The sequence below is a fragment of the Thermobia domestica genome, chromosome 18, assembly GCF_964235325.1.
Source record: "Thermobia domestica chromosome 18, izTheDome1.hap1.1, whole genome shotgun sequence".
In the NCBI taxonomy this organism is placed as follows: domain Eukaryota; kingdom Metazoa; phylum Arthropoda; class Insecta; order Zygentoma; family Lepismatidae; genus Thermobia; species Thermobia domestica.
Genome location: NC_137471.1, coordinates 89534269 through 89559995, shown reverse-complemented (window position 1 = coordinate 89559995; position 25727 = coordinate 89534269). Strand labels below are relative to the sequence as shown.

At 35.8% G+C, this 25727-nt stretch overlaps 1 protein-coding gene across 2 annotated transcripts in view; it reads left to right on the top strand.

Annotated features, from left to right (window-relative positions):
- The window catches only part of ICA69 (islet cell autoantigen 1-like protein), a 93766-nt gene that overhangs the window by 30283 nt on the left and 37756 nt on the right, over window positions 1–25727 (top strand). For both annotated transcript variants that reach the window (XM_081746312.1, XM_081746311.1), the window contains exons 4-7: window positions 1944–2104; window positions 4750–4911; window positions 11391–11583; window positions 19144–19255. In XM_081746312.1, the coding sequence (XP_081602438.1) occupies window positions 1944–2104; window positions 4750–4911; window positions 11391–11583; window positions 19144–19255 (628 nt within the window). The remainder of the gene's footprint in view (window positions 1–1943; window positions 2105–4749; window positions 4912–11390; window positions 11584–19143; window positions 19256–25727) is intronic.

The following is a 25727-nucleotide window of genomic DNA, read 5'->3' as shown; positions in this document are numbered from 1 at the left end:
CACCAGTTGACGATGAAGATAAGGTCAGCAAAGAACAGATTCTAGCTAAGTGTTAGCTAAGCCACGTAAAGTAAGGGGTAAGTTTTACTTCCAAGAAAGTGTATATTAATCTGAAGCACTAATGGACCAACGAAACATGATTGTTTGTAAAATACTTTTTACTTGTTCTATTGATTTAAACCAATATGTATTTTTCCTGATCTAGGATACTGGTATTTCACTATGTTAAATAAAGTTTAAAATGTGTAATTGAAAGTATGAAAGTATTCAAATATACGTCTGACAACCATCCTTTTTGCTGTTAAATATTATTTACTGTCCGATTTCACACCATAGCGACACAGGTTCGGACTAATATGCAGAAATACTATAGTGTCCGAAATCACCCCACCATGTAGGGTGACATCGGACACATTTTAATGTTTTTTAACTATGTGCACAGTTGATCAAAAATTCTTTTGATTCTTGTATTCTATTCCTGAGAGACATCCCCCACGATATAGCTACTTACATTAGCAAAATAAGGTAAGGTAGTTCCAGCACAATTGAAAATGTCTCAAATCCGTCCGATTTCACCCCATTTGACGGTACCGATAATATTAATAGTGTCGTTATATAACATGTTTTGGAGGGAAATAACTTCATCTTGGTGTGTCATGTTGAATTAAGATAATTTTTATTGTGCCGCGAGTAGATGATGTCGCGGAACACTGTAGTATTAAATGATAAAGATCTAAAAGATACATATCTGGTGTTTCAATGTTCTCTTGTTCCACGGACAAAGAACAGTCATGGTTGGGAAGAACACGTATTATTCATGTCACATCTTTTAACGTATCAGAACAATTAGACTAAGAGAACATCTTTTTTGTCTTTTTCTTGAATGAGTGAATGACTCACAATTAAATAAAGGAAAACAACAAAGCAAACAAAAATAACAAAAATACAAAATAAACTAAGAATTACCACTGGAAACTAAGGAATGTTTTGGAAGAGTACAAATCACTATAGAATGTATGCTTACGCGCAAGGAAATCGGAAACAAGTGATGAATACTGAATTCTGACACTTAAGTAGCTACTTGATCATTTAATGTTATTGCAGAATAAGTGACATGCTTGTCATGTTGATTCCAGATTTATACTGTAAGTTAAAGTGGATATACTGTATATTTATTTTACTTTTTGAAGAGAATGCTTCATCCTTGTGCACTGATGTTGCTCAAGTTTTGTGAAGAAATAATATATACATATTAATAATTTCGAACAGTTCTTTTTAAAATTGACCATTTCATAAAAGTACTTGAGGAAAATTATACAGGACATTAAGCTTCATCAAATGTGTAATCATCAGTTTAGCTTAGAGAGCTAACTATTAAATTTAATGCTTTTCCGAGTATACATAAGCATTGGTTGAAAAGTTTTGCACTTTAATGTGTAGTCATGAAGACCTGAAGAAATCAGGTAAGCTTTAGTCCTCTAGTATTCTCTCGTCAACGCGATGCACGTCTTTCATATCATCGTCACTGTTGTAAAATTGCTCTATCTGGGCTCCGAACCACATCCCAAGTTCAGCAATGAAATGCTGATTGTTTCTGAAACTAAAACTATCTAATGTTTTTGACGCCTTAGAAGTCATACATACAATCGTACAAGTAGCGAACCTCTTACCAAGAATTAATTTCGCAGATTTAGTTGGCACATGCAGGAATGTAATTATTCAACGAGGCTTCGTTTTGTCCATGATGACGCCGCTTCATGAACAATTACTCCAGTTTCCCACCGGTTTCTCTTTCGCGAGCATCCGTGGGCTTCAATCTTTTCGTAGTAAAAAGCAGAACTTAACAACCAATCCATGTAAAATTATTTCAGATATTTCCTTCATTTTGTTTATCACTTTAGTAACTGTCACTTGTAAACTAATACTGTGTTTCTGTCTTGCAGATTTAGCTCAAGAAGAAAATGCAATGGGGCGATTTTTGAAAGAATCCGGGAAAAGTGACAAGACTAGGGCAGGCAAAATGATGATAGCTGTTGGAAAATCTCTTTCGTATTCAGGACAACAGAGATTAACGCTGAGAGTACCTCTTGTCCGTTTATATCAGGTGCGACACATGAATAATTAGCAGCAAAATTTATCTTATTTATTCACGCTTTTCTTTCCTTATTATGCTGACCTTATATCATTATCGTAGATTTTTATTCTTCAATTTTATTTGTGTGTTTGTGTCAATTTTATTCTACATACGTGTCATGATCTTGTTTATTCCTTGTTCTTTACTGTCTCTGAAACATTATTCACGTAATGAGCCGAAACTGGTTCTCTGTAAACTTACGAAAAATAGCGAAGTGAATTTCATTGTGATCTCTTGATTATATTTTACTGTCTTCATTAGATATAAAAGTCATAAAATTGACCACAGTGAAGAGAAGACAACAGTGAGTATATTCTACTATTATAGAACTCGCTGAAGTTGTTGGAAGTATTATACTTACTTAAAAATAAATAAATAAATAAATAAAAATATGTATAATCGATTTTCTAAGGGGTGTGCCTGATACTGTGATTCAAATATCAGTGAAAGGTCATAGAGAAACAATTATGTTACAAGTAAGAATTTAGACTTACAATATTTTCATGATTTGTTGTGTGCCGTAAATGTCGTATTGTATGTTAATAGTTCGGTAACTTTTTAAATGATTGTCTTATAGATGTCTACCAGTTCGGTATACATGTGTAGAGCACTGTGTAAAACAATGGGCAGCATAGCTGGTTGTGGGTTGATAAGGGGTTGGTCAAATATAAATTGGCTCTTACCTTGTTTGTTATTACTAAATGTTTTCTTATCTTTTCTAAATACCACTCAAATACTGATAGAGTGTTACATTCTTCTTGTTTCGGAAACATTAACCTGGAGAGAATTTAAAAGCAATTTTAATAATGCAATTACTTCGCGCCAAAGAAACTCAAATGTTCTCACCATAGCACAAATCAATCAGATTCTTACTTAACCTTCCCGAAGATTCATTTTCACATGACCGTCCCATATCCTTCTTGGCCAACCTACAAAAGGCTGATCAGGTTTAAAGTGTACTTACCCTATGAAATACTATGCCGCCACCATCTGTTGTGTTCTATCATACCACCAGCATTATGGAATATCACAAAATATTGAAGCACAGGCATAGGAATTTCATTCCATTCCTTGCAGGTTTTCATAGCCCTGTGAGGGTGCGAGGCGGAGATATTGTAGATGCCGTCTACACAGTCTATATGCGCAGAATGCATACGGCTGGCGAGAGGGCTTTTATAGAGGAATGTCATGAAGGACTGACACGGATTCCCGTTTCCTGCGCCATGTCATAAAACGGGAGGAATAATCTGGCGGTATGAGTAGATGTGGATTTTCACCTGGTTCTTGTTGGCTGCGTACGAACAATGTATGTCTTTCCGATATATTGGGGTTCTGATGAGTTCCTGGAAGTAGGTACAATTCCCTTTCAAGTTTTTGTCCACCTTCCAGTGACAATCATGATTTCTTGCGTGACACTATCTCAGCACCGGCAGTAAAACTGTACATCTCCTCTCAGAGTTGTCATGGTACATAATTGCTAGCACCGTCTCGCTAGCACCAATACGACAATCCGTTACCTGCAAGCTGAGATACGACTCAGGTTTCATGATCCTGGCTTAGCTACGCAGCTGACAGCAACATTGACAAATCGGTAGGATACAGACAGATTAATATTTGTAATGGCCTCTTTTGTAAAGGCGTTCGCACACCTCTCTCATACGAGGTATATAACCCCCCCCCCTTCATCTTGCATTTCATTGCCTGCAGTATATTCGTTGAAGAGCAAGCTGTGTGGAGTTCAGTGGTACGTTATCTTCACTTTCTTGTTTCTTCTTCCGTTTTTGTACCAGTAATTTTACCCAAAACTTTTGTTTTCGAAGACCGTCGATCTGTATTCCTTTCAGCGAGCTAACGACCAGCTTTCATATTTACACAGTAGAACAGACAGAATTAATTTTTTCCATTCTTTCAATATTAATCCCACCAATAATAAAATGATACGAACAGAATAGCGACATAATTTTAGCCTCTGTTTATCTACCACCATTTAGTCGTTAACTTCGGTGTTAGTTGTTACTACTAAGTTAGTTAGTTACTACTATTAGTACATATTTATTCGCCTTCTGTGTATTATTTTTATTCATTACAATATTTCCAACGCTTCTTTGATTACGATGTCTATCACCAATGTCTTGTCTTTGCTTGCAATCTACGTTTACTTTCAAACTAATTTCTCTTAATACTGCAAACTAAATAAAACGTTCATGTTATGCATTTTTACTTTTTCAATGGTTTAAACAACAATCTATATAATGTAGTACTAATGAAGTAAAACAACTGAAAAAGAAGAAAGAAACGAGAGTTCCTTCGTTATATTAGAAATAACTTTTCAACACTTCGTCTCTTTGGTCGTTTTTCTGAGCCACAATTAAGTATTTGGATAAGGGTAGTGTGTATTCTCAGGCATTAGTGGGTACTTTATTGTTTTAATTTATTATCTGTAAGTTTGTGAAGCAAAACGCAGCCAAATTTATATTACGTACGTCCTTTTGCATTCTTAACTATCTTAAATGATCTTACTTTACATGTGACCATGAACGTTTCATTTGACACAGATTTGATCAGGTAGAAAGAACTAAATAGTACGTGGAAGTTGAATGTTGTATTCTTTGTAGGAAGTGGAAACGTTTCGTCACAGAGCAATTGACGATACATTGCAAACTGTAAATGGAATGGAGAAAGTAAGGACCGAATACCGTGCCTCACTGAGCTGGATGAAGAATGTTTCTCAGGAGTTAGATCCAGATACGTACAAACAGTTGGAAAGATTTCGAAAGGTACGTATTTTTATTTTGTTAATTACCGAAACCGAAGTCATAGTATAAAACTTTGCGGGTGTAGAGATCAAAATACTATCCACTATTCCCGCAAAGTATATTGCGGTGGTATGTTGACATTGCCTGTTTGTCCTGTTAATTATAGTGAGATGAATGTCGATAGTTCCATAATAGGTGTGCCTGTATCAATTTGTAGAACTATTCAACCTGGATTTTTATATTTACATTTCAGATATGTAACATACATCGCAATTTCAATTGTAGTGGGGGCAGTCTCAGGAACTGTACCAATTCTCTCCTTATCTTCTTGTATAATTACAGTTTGTAGCAGTAGTTTTTCCGAGATTCCTAGATCACAGATATGAAATATTAAAGAAAAAGCAATTAAAATGTCAGAGAAATGCAAGGGAATGAGCTCACTACACCAGGGAAGATTCACCGCAACATCACCTTGCCCTGGGTTAAAAATTTACATGAAAATTAAGATTCAATAATTTTATATGGAGCTAAAAATAAAATTTAGGAACTGATTATTGAAAAAAAGTGTATACTTTTAGAACAGACAAAGGTGAATTAAATAATAAATAGGCAACCATGTTTAAAAGTTTAAATCAAATACTGAAACAACATGACAGCATGAGTTGAAACCTGGATTCACTAAGCTAAAATGTACACAGTCTGACTCTCAGTGAGTCACATCATTATATGATAAGTGGAACTTCAGCTGTCACATAGAACAAAATGATTCTGTACTGCCCTTACCTGGCGAATCAATTTCTTTTTATATTCTTAGTGTTTTAATTGCTTTTTCTCCAATATTAAACCTCAGTGACAAAAATTCCAGAGAAAAGCAAAGAGATAAATTCAAGGATTGTATAGGATTTAAAATTAAGAATGAAATGGTTGAGTAGTAATTTGAAATGAATTATGGGTCGAAGAATCCACATACATTATACAGCCAGCTAAACTCATACTTCTTTAAAAGTTTTTGACTCGCATACATAGGCAAATGCTTTGTTATATAGGCTTACAGGAAAGACTTAAACGGAAGAGCCGCGGAAACTCAGTGGCAAAGTGTTCACCTCAAGTGCATGGGATTCGTGGTTTGATATCAGCGCGCGCCAAGTGTGTTTTGTGGATGGGTATTTTTGAGGCTTTCCAGTTTCCTCCCACCTGTTCATTCTTTCTTATCATCCATCTCATCATCATCCTTCTCATAGCCTCAGGTGCAAAATAGTGGAACGAGAATTTAAAAAAAAAAAAAAAATCGGAAGAAGAACATGCATTAGTTTACAGCAATCATATTTACTAATACAATGCAATGAATACATTTTAAATACTGAACAAAATTTTCACAAAGAAGCCTCGAGTGTAGAAACAGAAGGCTAAATTTTTATAAGAATATATTGAAGTTCAGGAAATGAAATCGTGAATTGTCATATTTCCAACTAAACGACCAACTTGTATGATTTGTTTAACCCCTCCGTGAGTTATTCATCCACCGCCTATTGATATATGATATCTGTACAGTAAACTTTAGCTTATCCATACTTCTGCCTATGTTTATTTGTAGGTATAACTTCGAGTTAATAATGATGGTACTTATAGTTAAATCTGAAACTCGTAATTTTTGGTATATAATAATATCATACAGACATAGGAATGAATTGTGTATTTTTATCAGGTCTTCCACCAGAGATACATACATACATACATACACACACACACACACACACACACACACACATATATATATATATATATATATATATATATATATATATATATATATCTGTGCAGTACGCACTTTTTTTTTCACTTTTATGAATTTTTAATAATTTCTATTTAGAAAAAATACGTCTAAGGTTTGAAACTTGGTGAATGAACACTTTTATATCAGACCTCTTTATCCAGAAAGGCTCATCTTCCTGATCATTTGCCTTGCAAAAATCGTCTGCTCAACTTGGAACTGTTAACGTCAGTGACCTACTTTTTCAAACCTACTTTTTATCCTGCTATACTTCATGGACGATAATGGCTAATACACAGTCTTATAGCTTACAATTTGCTGAGCATTTTGATTTTTGTTCCATATCGATAGAACAACTAGGAATTGAGATATTTCAGATTTGGTAACCCCCTTACAATATCACTAAATAATGCATCTTCGAAACAGATATGGCTGCCACTTGAAACCTAAAGTCACTGAAATTAAAATAATGGTTGTTTTGAACTAACAACATGGTAAGGTAACTTCACATTAAAATTCAGATTTTTGAAAAATTGTCAAGCAACGATTTATTCCTTTTCTGGACTACTTGACATGGATTTATCCTAGATGATTTGCATGGACATCATCACATTTAATTAGAATGATTATATGAAAATAATAGCTATACCAGTGATGGCCGAATGGCGGATCATGAATAAAAACTGTGTGTGAGATTTTTCTTTTAAATTCTTGTTAAAAACGTTTTCAATCCTCATTGTTCCCGTTGAAAGCAATGCTTGTTCTTCTCTTGTGGGGTAAACTTTTTGTCTTGATATTTGAGTAATAATACTAATTCACTCTATGGCCTATGGAGCCTGGAACTTTAGTGTCGCATTCACAAAAGCTCTCTACTGACTTCTGTCCTTAGTCAACTGGATCCAGTTTCTACTTTATATTCCTATTTCTGCGACATCCATCTTAATATTGTTCTTCCATCTGCGTCTAAGTCTTCCTATTGGTCTTTCCGATTGGGTTTCCAGTTAAGACTTTGAAAGCATTTGTACTTTCTTCCATTCTGGCTATACGACCTGCCTACTTGAGCCTCCTAGAGTTGATGATCTTAACAATTTAGTAAACGATAGAAATTATGGAGTTCCTCGTTATGAAGTTTCTGCCCCTCTTGGCTCCGAATATTTGCCTCACAATTTTGTTCTCCGATACTTTCAGTCTGTATTCTTTTCTTAAAATAGGCGACCATGTTTCACAACTATAGAGCATAACAGACACAATTATCGTTTAGTGGCCCCACGTAGCGTGGTCACTAACGCTCTCATCTTCGGTGTGAGCGGTTTCGGGTTCGATTCCCGGTGGGGACACTCAGTCGAAAAAGTGTAAAAAGCTTTTTCAGGCCAGCTACCCGGAATGAGATTTTCCTGGGTTTTCTCATTCACACCAGGCAAATGCCGGAGTGGTACCTAACAGATAGGTCCCAGGCCGCTTCCTTCCTTCCCCAGTCCTTTCTTCCTTCCCTTTCCCCGGATTGTGTACTCGCCGAGGGACGTCATCCCTCAAATGTGACGGGCTAACATGGCCATAGATGCTAAAGCCCAGAAATCTAAATCCTAAAACTAAATATAAATCCTAAACGATTATCTTTTTATATATATATATATATTTTAAGTTTCAAATTCTTCGTCAGACAGAATTCGCAAAGACAAAAGTTTTTGGAGTGGATAACAACTTGAAATCCCCTGTTTTCAATCGACATTTAATTTCTTCTTGGATATGGTTTTCGTCTGTTAATATCGATTCTAGATATTTGAAAGTATCCATTTTGTTGAAAGTATTATTATTGTATTTTTACGCCCCGGTGGGGACACTCGGTCGAAAAGTGTAACCGCTTTTTCAGACCAGCCATCTTAATTGAGGTTTCTTTCTGGGTTTCCTTCATTCACACCAGGCAAATGCCAGGATGATACCTAACAGAATGGTCCCAGGCCACTTCTTTTCTTCCTTTTCATCGGATAGTGTGCTCGCCGAGGGAGGTCATCCCCCATATACGTGATGTGCTAAATAGCTTTAGATGTCGACAGCTTAGAAGTCTAATTCCTAGTCCCTGCATTTTAACGTACCCTGAATTAAATTATCATCGTTGTTGGTTTGTTTTTATTATCTACTTATTTTTAATTACCCTGACTATGGTTCATATTTTGTCCTGGCCCGCAATGCCATATAAATTAGTAATCATTGAGCAATACAATCATCTATCTATTAAAATGCTAAAATAACAATTAAAAACGCCTGAGCTCAACCTATAACTTTGGCTTTCAAATCTTTCATTTACGGTTATATGTGATTTCATGTTTAACAGAGACAAACATTGTAAGTGTGTACTTTAAATAAATTATTTAAATACGTCTTTTTCATAAAGTTTATGGTTTAAAATTATTGTTCAAAGCCAAATCATTGTTTAATAAGCCTTCTCCAAAATCAATGCAAATGAACTGTGCTGCCATCTTTGGAGTTCTTTTAAACTATATGTTTGTGAACGTTTATGTGTTTGTGGCAAATCCTTTCGACAATGAGATCTCGGAAACTACAGGCCCTAGAAAGATGATGTTTTCACTGATCGATTGCAAATTTTACATAGATTATCCACTTCTAATTGAATATTTAAAAAACATGGCCATTATTTCTTTATTACATTTTTACGGGTACACTGGAAGTGTTGAAATTAAAAAAAAAAAAACAACTAAAACGTCATATCCTACATATTATACATTCAACACCACATAGTTGTATATTGGGGTTGTATATGTCTCAGGCGTTTGTTTCATGGCCAAATAATAATGAAGAAAGGAAGGATAACCATTCCTCCAGTCTAAAATGAATCTTTATTTTTGGAGTATTTTGTCCAATGAACACCATATATAATTGATATTATAATTTATTGTGTATGTAATGTCTTTGCTTATTATATACTGCATGTAAGAAGAAGAATACCTTATCATACATGAATTAGAAACTTCAACAGGAAGTAGGTTCAAATCTTGCAAACGGTCCGAGATATTGAAAAAAATAATCGAAAAAATCTCCCTTTTATAGTATCCTTTACCGATTTTTACCACGACGTCTTTAACTTTTGTCTTTAAAGGGACATGTACAGATGTTGTGGGGAATGGCAAGGGGATTCATGCTCATATGCGAATGATGCACTGTGTAGAGAGCGCAAGTTCAGCTAGTCTATATATTAAAATGCTAGGTTTATATGCTTGTCTCCAATCCTTTCGACAATGAGATCTCGAAAACCACAAGTGCTAGAAACGTCCCGTTTTCGCTGGTCGATTCCAAATTTTGTATAGATTGTCCAGTTCTAATTGCATATTTAAAAAAACGTAGCCGTTATTTCTTTATTACATTTTTGGAGTACACTGGAAGTGTTGATATATATATCCTGAGAGTTATGCATTCCAACACACCATAGTTGTATGCATGATTTGCATATCTATCAGGAGTTTGTTTCATGGCCAGTTGATAATGAGATTCCCGGTGGGGGCACTCGGACGAAAAAATGTAAAACGCTTTTTCAGGCCAGCCACTCTGAATGAGGTTTTCCTCATTCACACCAGGCAAATGCCGGGGTGATACCTAACTTATAGGTCCCAGGCCGCTTCCTTCTTTCCCCAATCCTTTCTTCCTCCCTTTCCTCGGATGGTGTGCTCGCCGAGGGACGTCATCCCTCAAACGTGACGGGCTAAATGGCCTTAGATGCCGAAAGCCGAGAAATCTAAATCCTAAATCCTAAAATCCAAATGATAATGAGAAACGAAGGATAGTTATTTCTCCAGTCTAAGATGAATCTTTATTGCTTGGAGTGTTTTGACCAATGAACACCATATATCACTGACATTATAATTAATTGTATATGTAATGTATTTGATTATTACATACTGCATGCAAGAGGAAAGAAAACACTGATCATACATGAATTAGAAACTCTATTCTGAAGTAGGCTCAAATCTTGCAAACTGTGCAAGATATTGAAAAAAAATCTCCCCTTTATGCTACATCTTGCTGATTTTTATCAAGACGTTTTTCACTTGTGTCTTAAAGGGACATGTACAGATGTTGTGAGGAATGGCAAGGAGATTCATACACATATGTGAATGATGCGCTGTGTAGAGAGCGCAGGTGCAGCTAATACACTTAAAATGATTAATGTTGTTTACACATTTGAATAAGCAATCTAGATTAATTTCAGTAATAATATACAGGATATTGTTGGGAGGGCCCAATCCTCACAGCTGAATTTCAGTTAGTGCGGCCGATGGAATTCTAAAGGTTATTAAAGAAGGAGAAACTGAAATGACATTTCTAGTTTTACGTCCCACGATTAATCTCTGTAGGTTAAGAAAAACTGATAATGAATGAAAGACAATTATTATGAAATAATTTGTGGAATGAGAATGTGAGAGAAAACGAGAAAACCTATGAACACGATGTTGTCTTCCACAAACTCTTATGATCTGGAATCGAATCAAAGATCCTTCACATCAAAAGTAAGCGCTCTACCACTAAGAGACTGACTCCCAACCAGAAGAAAAATTATAAGTAAAGAAAATGAAAAGCTTGTTCTTAATTTTTGTTTATTTTTGTAAAGTTATTAGCACAGTAAAATGCGTATAATGCGCATTATTTCGAAGCTTAATTGTAGATATTTAAAGCTTGTAAATACGTCTGTATATAGCCTTTGTATACTTTTCTGTAGGTTCAGAGTCAAGTCCGTCGCAGTAAAGCTAGGTTTGATCAATTGAAACTAGACTGTCTACAGAAGGTGGACTTATTGGCAGCTGCTCGTTGTAACATGTTTTCTCATGCTCTGATTCTCTACCAAAATACTTTGTTACAATACGCCGAGAAAACAGCCAAAACATTTACAAGTATAGCCAATAGTTTTAAAGGTAATTTTATTTATTTGATTTTTCCGTAGACGTTTTCAAGATGTAAATTTTGTGTAGTTATAGAAGCTGGTGTGTTAATAGACATTTTTTTCTTTATTGTAGTGTTTGTATAATGCCTGTTGCTGTTGACTTTGCAGCGTACTTATTAACCCTTTTAGGATTTCCACTTTTCGTGAAAAAATTTAGACTTTCACTCAAACAGCTACTGCTTCCTTACTATTTATCGTAGGATCATGGTTCGTATCTCGTATTTTTCATGATAGAGCTTACTTTTCAACGGTACCACTCACTTGTCCGTATTATACACCAGGAACGAGAAAACCGGGAGATTTTTTGAAAAAAAAAACGAAATTTTTGCGCCCCTCTGGCCCGGCCCCGGTTTCACGTAGGGATCTCAAAAAAATAATAATAAATAAAATAAAATAATAAATAACCAAAGGTACACACAATCCGTATTCAAAGTTTCAATCTGATATCTTGAAAACTAAAGGCATATTTATATATATACAGATTGTGATCAGAAAAATGGAAACACCTGTAGTTGGCAACATGTCAGATGTATTGGTTGGCAGTGGTGTCGTGGCGCCCGCTGGCCGGACCGCTGGTGGTGGTGTGTTAGGTCGGTCTCCATACTACGTCAGGCGCAGTGGAACAGCAGTGTCCAGTGGCTGCAGCAGACGGAGGTAGTGTAAAATGGATGACCTCTCAGATTTTCAAAGAGGGCAAATTGTTGGTGCGCGGTTATGTGGAGTGAGTGTGACGGCAGTGGCTACTGTGTTAGGTGTGTCGCGTGGGACAGTGTCGAAGGTGATGACGGCCTACACAACACACGGGAAAACCACATCGGGGAAGCGGAACAGTGGGTGAAAGAAAATCATGAGTGGCAGGTCACGTCGGGTATTAAAGCGCATTGTCACGCAGAACCGTCGTGCCACTGCGGAGCAAGTGGCGGAGGAACTCAATCAGCATCTCTCCCACCCTGTTTCGACAATCACAGTCCGCCGCGAATTTCATGACATGAACTTACGGGGTCGTGTTGCACGGGCAAAACCGCTGATCAGGGACCATAACGCTTTCGCACGCCGCAAATGGTGCCGCGACCATACAACTTGGACCGTTGATGACTGGAAACGTGTGATATGGTCGGATGAGTCATCCTTCACCCTATTCCCAACCACGGGCCGTGTTTATCTGTGGAGAACGCCCAAAGAAGCTTATGATCTGCAGTGTCTCCGCCCAATTGTGAAACATGGCGGCGGCTCGGTGATGCTGTGGGCCGCCATAACATGGTTTTCATTGGGTCCTGTGATCACACTTAGCGGACGAATCACTGCCAACGATTATGTCGCAATTTTAGGAGACCACTTGCATCCTATGGTCCGGATGTTGTTCCCGGACAATGACGCCATCTTCCAGGATGATAATGCGCCCATTCACACAGCTGGCGTTGTTGCAGCGTGGTTTGAGGGACATCGGGATGAAGTTCAACACCTCCCCTGGCCCGCCCAATCCCCAGATCTCAACAGAATTGAACATCTGTGGTCCGTCTTGGAAACACGACTCCGGCGACGATTTCCACCTCCATCCTCTCCCACAGAACTGGCCGATGCCCTGCACGAGGAATGGTGTAAAATTCCACTTGCTAACATTCACGACCTCTATGCCTCCATCCCACGTCGCATCAAGGCTGTTCTGAAAGCGAAAGGTGGCCCGACACCATATTAATCTGGTAAGTTGTAATTTCGTTAAGGTGTTTCCATTTTTCTTATCACCATCTGTATATATATATATTTAAATTTTCCTTAAGAAAGAAAAGTCACGTCCCTCCGCTCCCAATATGGCGCCAAGTCTTCCATCCGGTTCCAAAATGCATCTAGGGTATTCTTTGGTCCATCCTTTACTTGGCCAATAAAGAAAATCCGGCATAAACACCTGTTATAGAATCTAAATAAGCGGTCAGACGATACTACGCCATGGTATATGAATATACCATAAATCCTAAAAGGGTTAAACTACGTGTATTTTTATATTATTATTATTGCATAGAATTTCGTTTATTGTAAGTCATGTGTTAATTTTACTTACTGGATCTGTCCTATTATGTATACTTGTCAAAATGGTATCACATTTTAAAAATATTTTAGAATTTGAGGAACATTACTACAATCTCCGAATGTAATTTTCTGGTATCTATTGTCGTGTAACGACAGCAGAAGTAAATTTAGAACATGCTAAATATGAGTATATTTAGTACAGAGGATGAAAGTTCATAAGAGTTATGTTTCCCAAACGGTGCCGGATTTAGGTTTGATGGGGCCCTAAGCTATTGAAAGGGGCCCCTTATACGTCAAGCTTTAGGGCGGGAGCCCTTTATACGTCAAGTTTTCTTTTTCAGCAACAAAATGTCGCCGTTTTATAGATTTGAATATATGCTATATGCTAATTTATGGGCCTAATGGATATCTAAATGGAAACAAGGGTCCATTGCAAACACGGCTGGGAAACAGGGCTCCATTATAAGCGAGGTTGGATACCAGGGTCCTCATTACAAGTAGGGCTGAAAAATAGAGCCCTATTACTTCCTTCATAAAAACCTAGTACATAACAATACAAAACACCATTATAGTATGTGCGTTTTATCGTATTTGCTTTTTCTTGCTATTTGGAAATTACATTACAATAAGTTTTTCTCTTTAAATTTTTTGGGCCCTCAAGCGAATGGGGCCCTAAGCTACAGCTTGTTTAGCTTATACGTAAATTCAGCATTGTTTGTAAACTAATTGGAGTACATGTTTATTTATGTAAATGCAAGTTACCATGATTCCATATACTAATTCTAGAAGACAGATCGGCAACAAGCACCATATCATCTCCAAATCGTTACCTCCTACCGAAATACCGTCTTCATTATGCAGACTCTTGTACACTATCTCTTCTAGATATATTGTGATGATTTAGTAATTGCTTTCAAGGAAATGTCGTTATAATAATTGATTACAATTGAGACCACCCTAAACCCGTAAGCAGACTACTGGATAAGGCATACAAACCATTTCCATTAGATAAAGAAAATTTATGAATTTGGTATCGAACCACTGTTCTCTTAAAAGCAACTTACTTTCCCTACACTTTAACAGAGTTATTGTGAATAATCATATAGTATAACATCGTAACCTTATTGAACTATTAACAAAATTCAAGTTGATGTCTCAAAGAAGAGATTGTGTACCGATTTCAAGACTAATGACTTGATACAGAATCCAGATGCTGTGTAGGTTGGAGATTTACACATTCGTCTCCCTAATTCTCTCTGTCAGTCGTGTTGTCTGACACCACTTTAGTAAGAGTAACTAAATTAGCTTTTATACCACATCTGAAAAAAAAAAAAAAAAAAAAAAGAAGTTTGGATACCTTACTGCTCCCTGACAAATCCAGGCTTCCTCATGGGGCGCTTGTCTCACGAAAAATATGATCATTGTCTAACTAATACAGGGCATCAAAAGGGTAGAGACTTTCACCTTGTAATCAACTCAAACTGTTCCTTTAACTGTAATAGACGAAATCGCTTCCTATGTAATTTACTTCTGTTAGCTCTTCTAACGTTAAAATTTCACCAAGTTGTACTTTTTTTTTTTTTTTTTTTTTTTTTTTTTTTTTTTTAAGGGGTCCATTTTAGCGCTGTTATTCAGAGTTCCCCGCAACACTAGTTCTACGTTCTGGCACACCTAACACTGGGTGTTATCATCAACATATTTAGTTTCTGTTACTCAAGTAAAATTGAATGCTCACTCCCATTGTATTTCGTTCTGAATGACATTTACTGAATTTCCTGATAATTATTAATTACAGTTTAATCTTTTAAAATTCACGAAATATTGATTTTGACACCGCGCTATTTCTTTAGTCCTTTCGAATTCCGTTTGACAACTGTTTGTTCATTCTTTTCCATTATTGTTTACTATACTGTAATTTATAATAAGTTTGATGAAATGTAACAAAATAGTAAACATGGCAAGCACTTGCAAATTAAATTTTAAATAATCAAAATAAACTAAATCAAGTCTAGTGACTACCTTGAAAGATGTACTAAACCCGCACTTCGTAAGCGAAAGGGAAGAATTTCATATTTCTGATTACCAATAAACTATTTCTGATTACCAATACACTAAAAATATCATTCCCGACAGTTTTTAGGGAAGAATTTAATATTTCTGACTACCAATAAACTCAAAATAACATTCCCGACAATTTTTTTTTTTTAAACATCAAACGTATTATTGATGTCGTACTGCGTAATCCAAGTCGCCCATTTTGTATATTCATTAGATCACAATGTGACTTATCTGGATGCAATATTCATGTTTATTTATTTTTAGGTGTAAGCTGTCAACCTTGTAAAATCAATTTAATAACCTTATTCCTGATGAATTAATTACAGAGCCTTATTACACGTACTGATTGCTGATAGTCATCCTGACTTATTAATCAAAGTATAAATTAAAGCCTTACTCATAATTCCCTTGTTTATATACCAAAACAACCTAAATTTGACTGCTGGCATGTCACCATTTGTATTCAGAGTTATCATTACGCCGAAAGAAAGAAAGAAAAAAACGCTAAACCGCTTTTGTATGAAATATAACAAGAAAATAACAAGGTTGCATAATATATCCTGCACACCTTTAAAACATAATAGCGTGATAAAAATACTAAAACTCATGTTAAACCTCAAAATTAACTCGAATCGTCCTTGCACTTAACATAAAACAAAACCTACTTCATTAACACCAGTAATTTATTGCAAAAAGTACGTAATGTCACGAGATCGAAATGTTCCGTTATACAGCCTAGAAGACTTTTTAACGGTGATTACTGAAGAAACTACTATATACATCTGTTGCAAAGTCCATCGCCGGACGACCGTGTCAAGCGATGCGATTTTTGTAGTCTCATGCAGAAAATGTTGTGGACGATAATTCTGTTACGCGTTACATGTTCAATGAAGAAGCAACATTTAATTTGAATGGAAAATTAACAACTATTGTCTCCTAATGTTGGGCACGAAAATCCTAACTCTGGTACGAAACGTGAGCGAGATCCCTTAAAACTGAAGATATCCTTGTACAGCCTGAAAACAAAAGTGGGACCTTTTCTTTTCTTTTTCAATAAAAACAGTAATAGCCATCTCATACTTTGATATGTTACAGTTGTTCGTGTTTGTGTAGCTGAAAAGCGATTGGGAGAATTTCATATTCAACAAGTGAGACTCAACTTCATTGGTATGCTGAAATCTGTCGTTAACATAAACGGGAAACTCTCACACCCATGGATTGGCGATATGTTGGTGATAACCTGGCACTGTTGACATGGACTCAAGATCACCCGACCATATAGTGTGTGGTTTCTTCATTTGGGCGTACTATAAAGATCATTCTTATTGTGTATCACAAATTTTGGTGATTAACTTAAGTGATTATGCTCTTCCACTTTTTTCAGTAACATCTAAAATTGCTAAACTCGGCTCATAGTTGATTTCCCCTTTTCTTGTGCAACTACAGTAGAAAACGGTATAGCATATATTTTTTCAACAAAAGAGTTTTTTTTAAGTTTTTGTTTTTCAAAAATATATAAAATATACAAGAAATTGTTTTTTATATACACTGTCTTCACACACTATTTATTTGTACAGCCAATATGTAAGTGAATCTACAGTTATCCAGGAATTCATTCCAATACCTACGTACAAAATAGGCCAAGATTAAAAATTCAAACTAACATTCCATGTATCATACTTCTTTGAAGAAGTCTATTTTGTTGAAGTGCGGAAAGTAATCAACTATCTTCTGGAGTTCCACTACTATTTTACTCAAAGGAAAACGTAATTATTAATGACTAGTGACAGCAATTATTAACAGTACTACACACTAGTTTCCATTTTTTTAAAAATGTTTTGCAAAGTTACATGCTTCTTGTTTTTCTAGGATAGTTCCACAATAAAGGATGAAACCAAACATGGGTTCAACTTAGCAATCTTAGGTGTTACTGAAGAAAATGGCAGGGCACACTGAAACAATTTAAATGAAACATCAACATTTGTGATACAAAATAAGAACGTTCTTATTTACGTTAATGTCTTATAGCATCTATCAGTTTATGTGCCACCATTTCCAGTAATTTTGCATGAGATAAGGAACCATATTACCGTTACCTTCATGTCCATCAATGGTATCACACTACGGCGGACATGGGTCGATTTAGACCACCTAGGCATGTGTTATGTTAAGAATAAATCAAACATTTATAGTAGTATAGTAAGACTGGATAGTTCCCATTTCTTATTATGTGTCACTCAGTAGCTTATGTGTTATTCGTTATTACCTCAATAAAATATTTTGAGTTGAGAATTAAAGAACAATCATGATTAGTGATGGCTCATCAGAAATTATATGCCAATATACAGATTGCGGCAGAAAGATCTGATGGATTGTAATCAATAATAACGCACTTATTACACATTTGTACATGTTTATTTACTCAACGATTCAATAGAGATAAAAAAAAAGAAGAAAAAGAAAGTCTTTATGTTTTGAAGATGACATCATGAAAGTGGTGCCCAATTTCTCGCCATGCATTCTTCAAGAGTTCCGCTGAAGTTGTCAAAAACACACACCATCATTTGTTTTTGTATTGCAGCGATTTGCTGGCGCACGACCCCTTGAGTTCAGCCAATGTGCGTCTTTTGATTACGTACAGTTTAAGATATCCCAACAAGAGGAAATCTCAAATACTGAGATCTAGGAAACGGGTGAGCCAAACAATATCCTACGCATTCAATGTTTTCTAATGTTCTGGCTATCTTGAACGACCTGCTGACTTTCGTTTTACATGATTCTCTCAAGTTTTTCACCATAAGAAGATTGTGTTACGGGGTAGAGCACTCCCTGTTTGACTTATGTTGAATTGTTGGCGCAATTGACGGTAAGTTACGATGCAAGACTCACCACTTTTAAAAATGTTTCCACGACTGATGCTCGGTGCGCATGCAGAGCAGCTAATTAAGCAGCACCCTCGCCCCTTCCAAGCCACTACGTGTACTCACTTTGCTACACATCAATGAAAACCGAGAAATGGACATCACTTGGATGACGTCATCTTCAAGGCTTCATAAAACCTCGTTTTAAAGATTTTTGTTTAATAACTGTTGAATGACTCATTACCCCAATATATTGAATAAACAAACATCTACAAATGTTAAATAGCGAACACTTTCTGATAAGAGTAATATATTTATTTATTAAAACTTAAATGCATTATTTTAGTTTAAATAAAAGAGTATACTATTCTGTCAGGTGAGAAACTATTAGTTATTTATCTCATAAGTTACAGTGTCGTAATGGATAGAGCTACAAATGTTGTGTAATAAGTATATTATTGTTAATTAAAAACCATCAGATCTTTTTGGTACACCCTTCGTTTACTAGTGTTTAATAGATATGTTTATTTGAAGTACTTTTTCGCACAGAAGATACGTCTTCTCATCAAATGTACATCATATTTCAGGATACCAGCATTACGAATTCTCAATTGTGAAGGAACTAACTGAACCGTCAATGAAATTGGCTGAACAAACCAATCCCGACCAAAACGCTGAGGACGAAGTAGACAAAGATAAGTAAGTGCATTGAAAATGTCATTTACTGTTTGTTCTATTGAATAATAATAATACTAATAACCTCAGTATCAATAATTAAGTAGAGAAGTGAATATAATTTCAATTTATTTCGTCAAAGTTGTATTGAGTTTTGTCCTCTTAAATATTAAAATGCTCAATTCGTATCGCAGTTACATACAATAATATCCGTGGACCATTCTGGAACTAATAGACAAAAGTCCGTAAACATATATAATCATGTTTAAAAAGGAATTTAATTTCCGCCTTGGTTTTCAAAACATCTCAAACCCCATCCGTGAATAGTATACTTTACATTTACGTTTACAAGAAATGATTCAAAGACACCGAAAAATATGACAATTCTAGGGATAAGATTGCTTCATTTTTTCTGCATTGCTGTGCTATCAGTATGATGGTTATACGTGGTAGGTATCTTTGTTCTTGTGAGAATTTCTAAAAGATAAATGCTAGATTCAGTATTATGATTGGTTTCATCTTTTACCTTTTCAAATTACTAATTTTGTTCTTCATCTCATATTTCTGTCCCAGTAAATAAACTAAATAAAGAAAAAAAGTTGAGTTAGCATTACTTGATGATTTGTTACTTATCAGTACACAATCAATGGTGGTATTTCGTTGATTACCTGAAGTAAAGGGAGTAGAATAAACTTATGTTTATAAAAGCTATTAAAATTTGTTGCAGACATCTGTTAGTTTAAAGTTTCACATCCCTATCAAGATCACTACCGTCTGTGGAGGTGTTTTTTTAAGTTGATAGAGGGACTCGACATGATAGTGTATCATATATTTTGCGACTAAGAATCAACATCTCATAAAGTCGTGATGTTTCAGGAAGCAAAATCGTTGCTATCTGTTGGATCTTAAATATCTTGCTCTATACTCGACCAAGTAACTTAGTGGTGAAGAAAATAAATGATGAGTGAGTAAGATAAATCCTTTGATGTTTCATATTGCAAGCTCCATGCGGTGTTTGAATCCTCAACGTCTTGCTGCTTATTCCATTAAAGAAGAAGGAGTGTATGAAGAATAAGATTGATACAATCCAAGTTTAACATTACGCTCCGTTAGCAAGAAGATTGATTTATATATGTATTGAAGGAGAAAATGTAAGAAAGTTTGATAGGAAATTTTTGTGTGTTATATGAGAAAATTAAAATAAGGAAACAAAGTACAGCTACTGTATAGTTATATGCGTTGTACATTGTCACCTATAGTTACTTTATTTTTGCCGCCCCGACAAAGTGTATATAATTTTATTAGAAGAGGCAGGAAATAATGTTTTCGTCTCACTGTCCCAACAAAATGCATTTTTTTTTCATTTTATGATTTTCTCACAACTTTAAGGCAAATACATAATGCTAGCTTTCTGTTTTGTGGTTACACAATATTACAATAACAGTTCTTCGTAAATTTTGAGATGAAATTAAATTTTTCAATTTTACGTCCCACGTTTATGCCTGTTAGGTTAAGGGAGACGATGATAGAGCAAGTGAATGATGATAGAAGAATTAATGGAATGATAATGAGGGAGAAGACGGGAGTATCCCTGAGAAAACCCACGGACACGGTGTTGTCCACCACAAACTTACTTGACCGGGATTCGAACCAGGGACCCATGCACCATAGGTAAGCGCTGTACTAGTGAACCACCGTGCCGCCATTCGTAATATTTTGTCAGCCGTTTTGAATAGAGCTTAAAGGGAATCTAGCCTCATTAATTTCGTATATGAGCCATTACAATATTTGTTTGATAATTCTTTTCTCTTGTTCTTAATTCTTTTATTTTCCCGTATTATACGTAGTTCTGTACTTGACGTTACTTCTTGGCCAAAGAGTTCTAGGATATTTTCAAAGAACATTGTGAATACTAGGTCATTGTCAATGCATGCTGGAGTCGTTTCCCTACTATTAATACCTGGAACGATTTATTTGATCTCCATTTATATATGCGTTTTTAATAATGTACAAGAGAAGGCCGAAAAGTTCTTACCCTCAACATGATATAGATGTGCTAGGGCCCTGAAATTTCGCACAAGTGTAGGTTAGTATCTCAGTAGTAATCATGCCAGTTTATATGATCAGAAACACTGTGAATTGGAATTAATACAAATAGCCACAAAAGTAAGAGATGGCATTATGTTGGTAAAATTGACCACCTAGCTATAATCAAGTTTGTCAGAAACGCTCTAAGAAGATGTGTCACCTGTATATAAAAGGGAATTCCCGTCTTACGATATTATCAATGATAAAAGAGAGAATTACAGTGTGGTGTTCCAAGTCAACAGGATGACCTAAGAGAAAGATGTTCTACAATCATAAAATTGACGTAGATTGAAATGGCCAGCTAGTGCTGGAAAATTACTTGTGACGGTTAATTTTTTTTAGCTAGGAAAGTGAACATTAGTAGCTGTCAGTGTACAACATTTTGCATGAACCTTGCATGAGATGTAACTGCAAGGTGGATTTTCATATTGCCGACACGTCTCCAAAACCAGCAATGTGTATAATTTTGGTCATGTAACACAGAAGACAATACAACGGACAATTAATACTACGCTCACTGACAGAAAATACAGGAACAAATATCGGCTTGCCACCAATTATCTATTGCTACAATAACCCAATGGTTCTCAATCTTTTCGAGCCTAGCACCCCTTGGATGAATGCGATTGTCCTGAGCGCCCCCCGTGATCTTAACCGAATTTGCCCATCCACAAAGCTGAACGTAAGATTTGGACGAATCAGTCTTAAGAACCATATGTATATATAGTGTGTCCAATATACAATGCAACTCGGAATTTGGGATAATAGAACTTTTGAACCTGAAATGATACACAAATAATGTTATATCAAAATGAAGCCTTGTTCATGCATATATTTTTAAACTAGGAAGCAACGACTGAAGTACACTAGGAACCACACAGTGTTGCCAGATGTAACCGAAGTTTTTTTTTTTTTTTTTTTTTTTTTTTTTTTTTTTTTGCAAAACATGTAAATTGACTCATAACTCATACGTATGGATGTTCTGTCGTTAATTTTCAGTTTGTTTAGTTGGAGTGGTTTGGAAACTATGGAGCAGAAAAAAGAATTTTTCATTTCCAACGATAACTAATCGGATGAGGCCTCTGTAAGGGGGAACTACGGAAATCGTAGTTTTCATAAATTAACACTCTGAATGGGCAACTTTGCTGATGTTTCAGTTTATCAAAAGGTGTGTTAAGGATCTGTCTACATTATGCAATTCCTGAAAACAATGAAAAACAAACTTTGAAATTATTGTGATAAAATGTTTACTTACGTGCACCCGGCAACACTGCTACTATCAGAAATGAGTTACCAGCTCTACAGCGGATGCTGGGAGTGGCCCCTGTTTTGATTCAAACACTTGTTTACATGTTTCATCAGGTTGGCAGCAACTTTACGAAGATTAGAAGTGTTAATGTTCTCAATGGCACAGCGAATGTTCGTTTGCAAGTCTTGAATAGTTCGAGAATTGTTTTTGTATACCTCTTGCTTTAAATAGCTCCATAGAAATGAATAACAGTGTTGCCGAGTGCATGGAAGTAAAAATTTTATCATGATAATTTCAAAGTTTGTTTTTCATTGTTTTCAGGAATTGTATAATGTAGACAGATCCTTAACACACCTTTTGATGCACTGAAACACCAGCAGGGTTGCCAATTCAGAGTGTTAATTTATGAAAACTACGATTTCCCTAATTCCCCCTTACAGATGCTTCATCCGATTAGTTATCGGTGGAAATGAAAAATTCTTTTTTCTGCTCCATAGTCCAAGCTACTCCAACTAAACAAACTGAAAATTAACGACAGAACATCCATACGTATGAGTTATGAGTTAATTTACATGTTGAAAAAAAAAAAAAGATTTACATCTGGCCTTCGGTTACATCTGGCAACACTGTGTGGTTCCTAGTGTACTTCAGTCGTTGCTTCTTAGTTTAAAAATATATGCATGAACAAGTCTTCATTTTGGTATAACATTATTTGTGTATCACTTCAGGTTCAAAAGTTCTACTATCCCAAACTCCGGGTTGCATTGTATATTGGACACCCTATATAAAGTGAAAGGAAATTTTGTTTATATAATTTGTCTTACCACTCAAATTTACCATTCTTCCAGAAAGTTTGCGAAAATGCTTGCTTAGATAGAAATTCCTCCCCCGTCCCCGCCAAAAGATAGAGCTCCTACACTGATTTGCATGTCAAATACATAGGAGATACTTCAGTTGGTAGCTTGCGCCGCTTTCTATGCAAGCAGAATCAACCTATATCCACTGACGCTACGCGACAGTTTTGCCCTTTCAATCAAAAGAAAATGCACTCTGCTATGACAATTATTTATTTTAAAATGTTATTTATGCTAAGTTCTTCACAGATACCGCTCTTAAAAGCATCATTATGGTATAATTAAAGTGCGATTGTGCTGTTTTAGTGAAAAATTGTGTAGCCGTATATATCCTTAAAAAAAAAAATGTTCCTTAAAACCTGCCTGTAGGCACCCTTGGTGAATATACACGGCTACAAAATCCGACATTGTTTCACATCTGTTGACACTGAATACACCTACCAACTCCTAACATCCGGAGTATTTTACACCACATACGTACCTATTGCCAATAATCACCTACTTCAGAAAAAACTAAGATGCAACAGTTATGATGTTGATCAGTAAAATCATGCTGTCTGTCTTTTGGGACCACAGATACAGAAGGCTGCCTACGATAAAAATAGTCAACTTTTATGGCCCTCCCGAATAATTCATCTAACCGTTGTTGTGTCCCGATACCGCTGCTGGCTACGCTGGGGCTTGTACTTGATAACAGGGTCACTTGACCACGATCCGTGGAACGATGAATTAAAACTAACAACTTTCAGGAAGAGGGTTCATGTGTGACTTTCCTTGTACTTTACTTACTTAAGCTGTCCTCTTCTACCTTCCGGTGTAGAGGGGTTTCCAGAGAGCTTTTCAATCGTCTGTTTCGTGCTGTTGTCTGCGCCGTCTTCCATGTAACCTTGTTCTTTGCGATTTCTTGAATACCTTCCACACATGTTTTCCTTGGACTTCCTTTTGCTTTCTTTCCTATAACTTTCGTCTCGCATACTTGTTTTACTATTCTCTTTTCATCCATTCTTGTTAAATGGCCAAACCATCTCAACTTTATCTTCTGTATTTCATCTTCCATTGGAGCTACTTTAAGCATTTCTCTTATTTTGACGTTCCTTATCTTATCTCTTCTGGTTTTACCCTCTATTTTTCTCAGAAACTTCATTTTCGTTGCTTGTAGTTTCTTTTGTTAGTTTGTACTCAAGATCCAAGGCTCACAAGAATCGTTTTGAATACTGTTGTTTTTGTTCTTTTTGTTACTTCCTTTCTGTTCAGGAGCTGTGTCTAACCCATTAAAACATCTTCCTGCAGCTGCTACTCTGTTAGAAATTTCTGTGTCTAGTTTTCCTTCTTTATTTATCTAGGTTCCTAGGTATTTGAAGTTATCCACTTGTTCTATTGTTTCATTTCTGATTTTGATGTGGTCCTTTTTGTCTTCTTTAGAAATTATCATCGATTTTGTTTTGCCTATGTTTATTTTTAGATTTCTCATTTCCAACTGCTCTTCCCACAGCTTTAAGTTATAATTCAAATTTTCTTCTGATTTGGCTATTAGAACTACATCGTCCACAAATGCTAATTCTGCAATTTTTATTGGTTTCATTTTCCAAAAACCTACATCGTACCATTTGTTCTTCTTGCGGCATTCTTTCATAACTTCATCTAGTACAAGTTGAACAAAATAGGGCTGAATACACAGCCTTGTCTTACTCCTGACGTAGTGTAAAATTCTTTTGATGTTTCATTACATGTCCTTACGTAGTTCCTTGTTTGTCTATAATAACTCTGAATTACATTTGCTAACTTACTATTTATGTTTCTGTTTTTGAAGCTTTTCCATATTTCTTCTCTTCCGACAGTATCAAATGCTTTCGTTAGGTCTATGAAGTAAAGATGGATTTCTTCATTTTGATTTATTCCTTTTTCTATGACTTGCTCAGCGTAAATATTTGATCTTGTGTGCTTCTGTTTGATCTAAACCCACTTTGAGAATCTTCCAGTTGCGGTTCGATTTCCTTCCTTAGTTTTTCATGAAGAATCCTTGCAAAGATTTTAGCTACTGCACTCAGGAGCGAAATCCCTCTATAGTTATTGCAATCTTTATTATCTCCTTTCTTATAGATGGGCACTACCACTGCGATTTCCTAATCCTTGCGCACTTGTTCTTTCTTCCAAATCAAGTTAACTACCTTTAGCAGCATTTTTCTTCCAAACGTTCCTAGATGTTTTATCATTTCTGGAGCAATTCCATCATGTCCTGATGCTCTTCCGGATTTCATTTTCTTTATTGCCCTCTCTAATTCTTCTTGTTGGATGTTATTTTCCG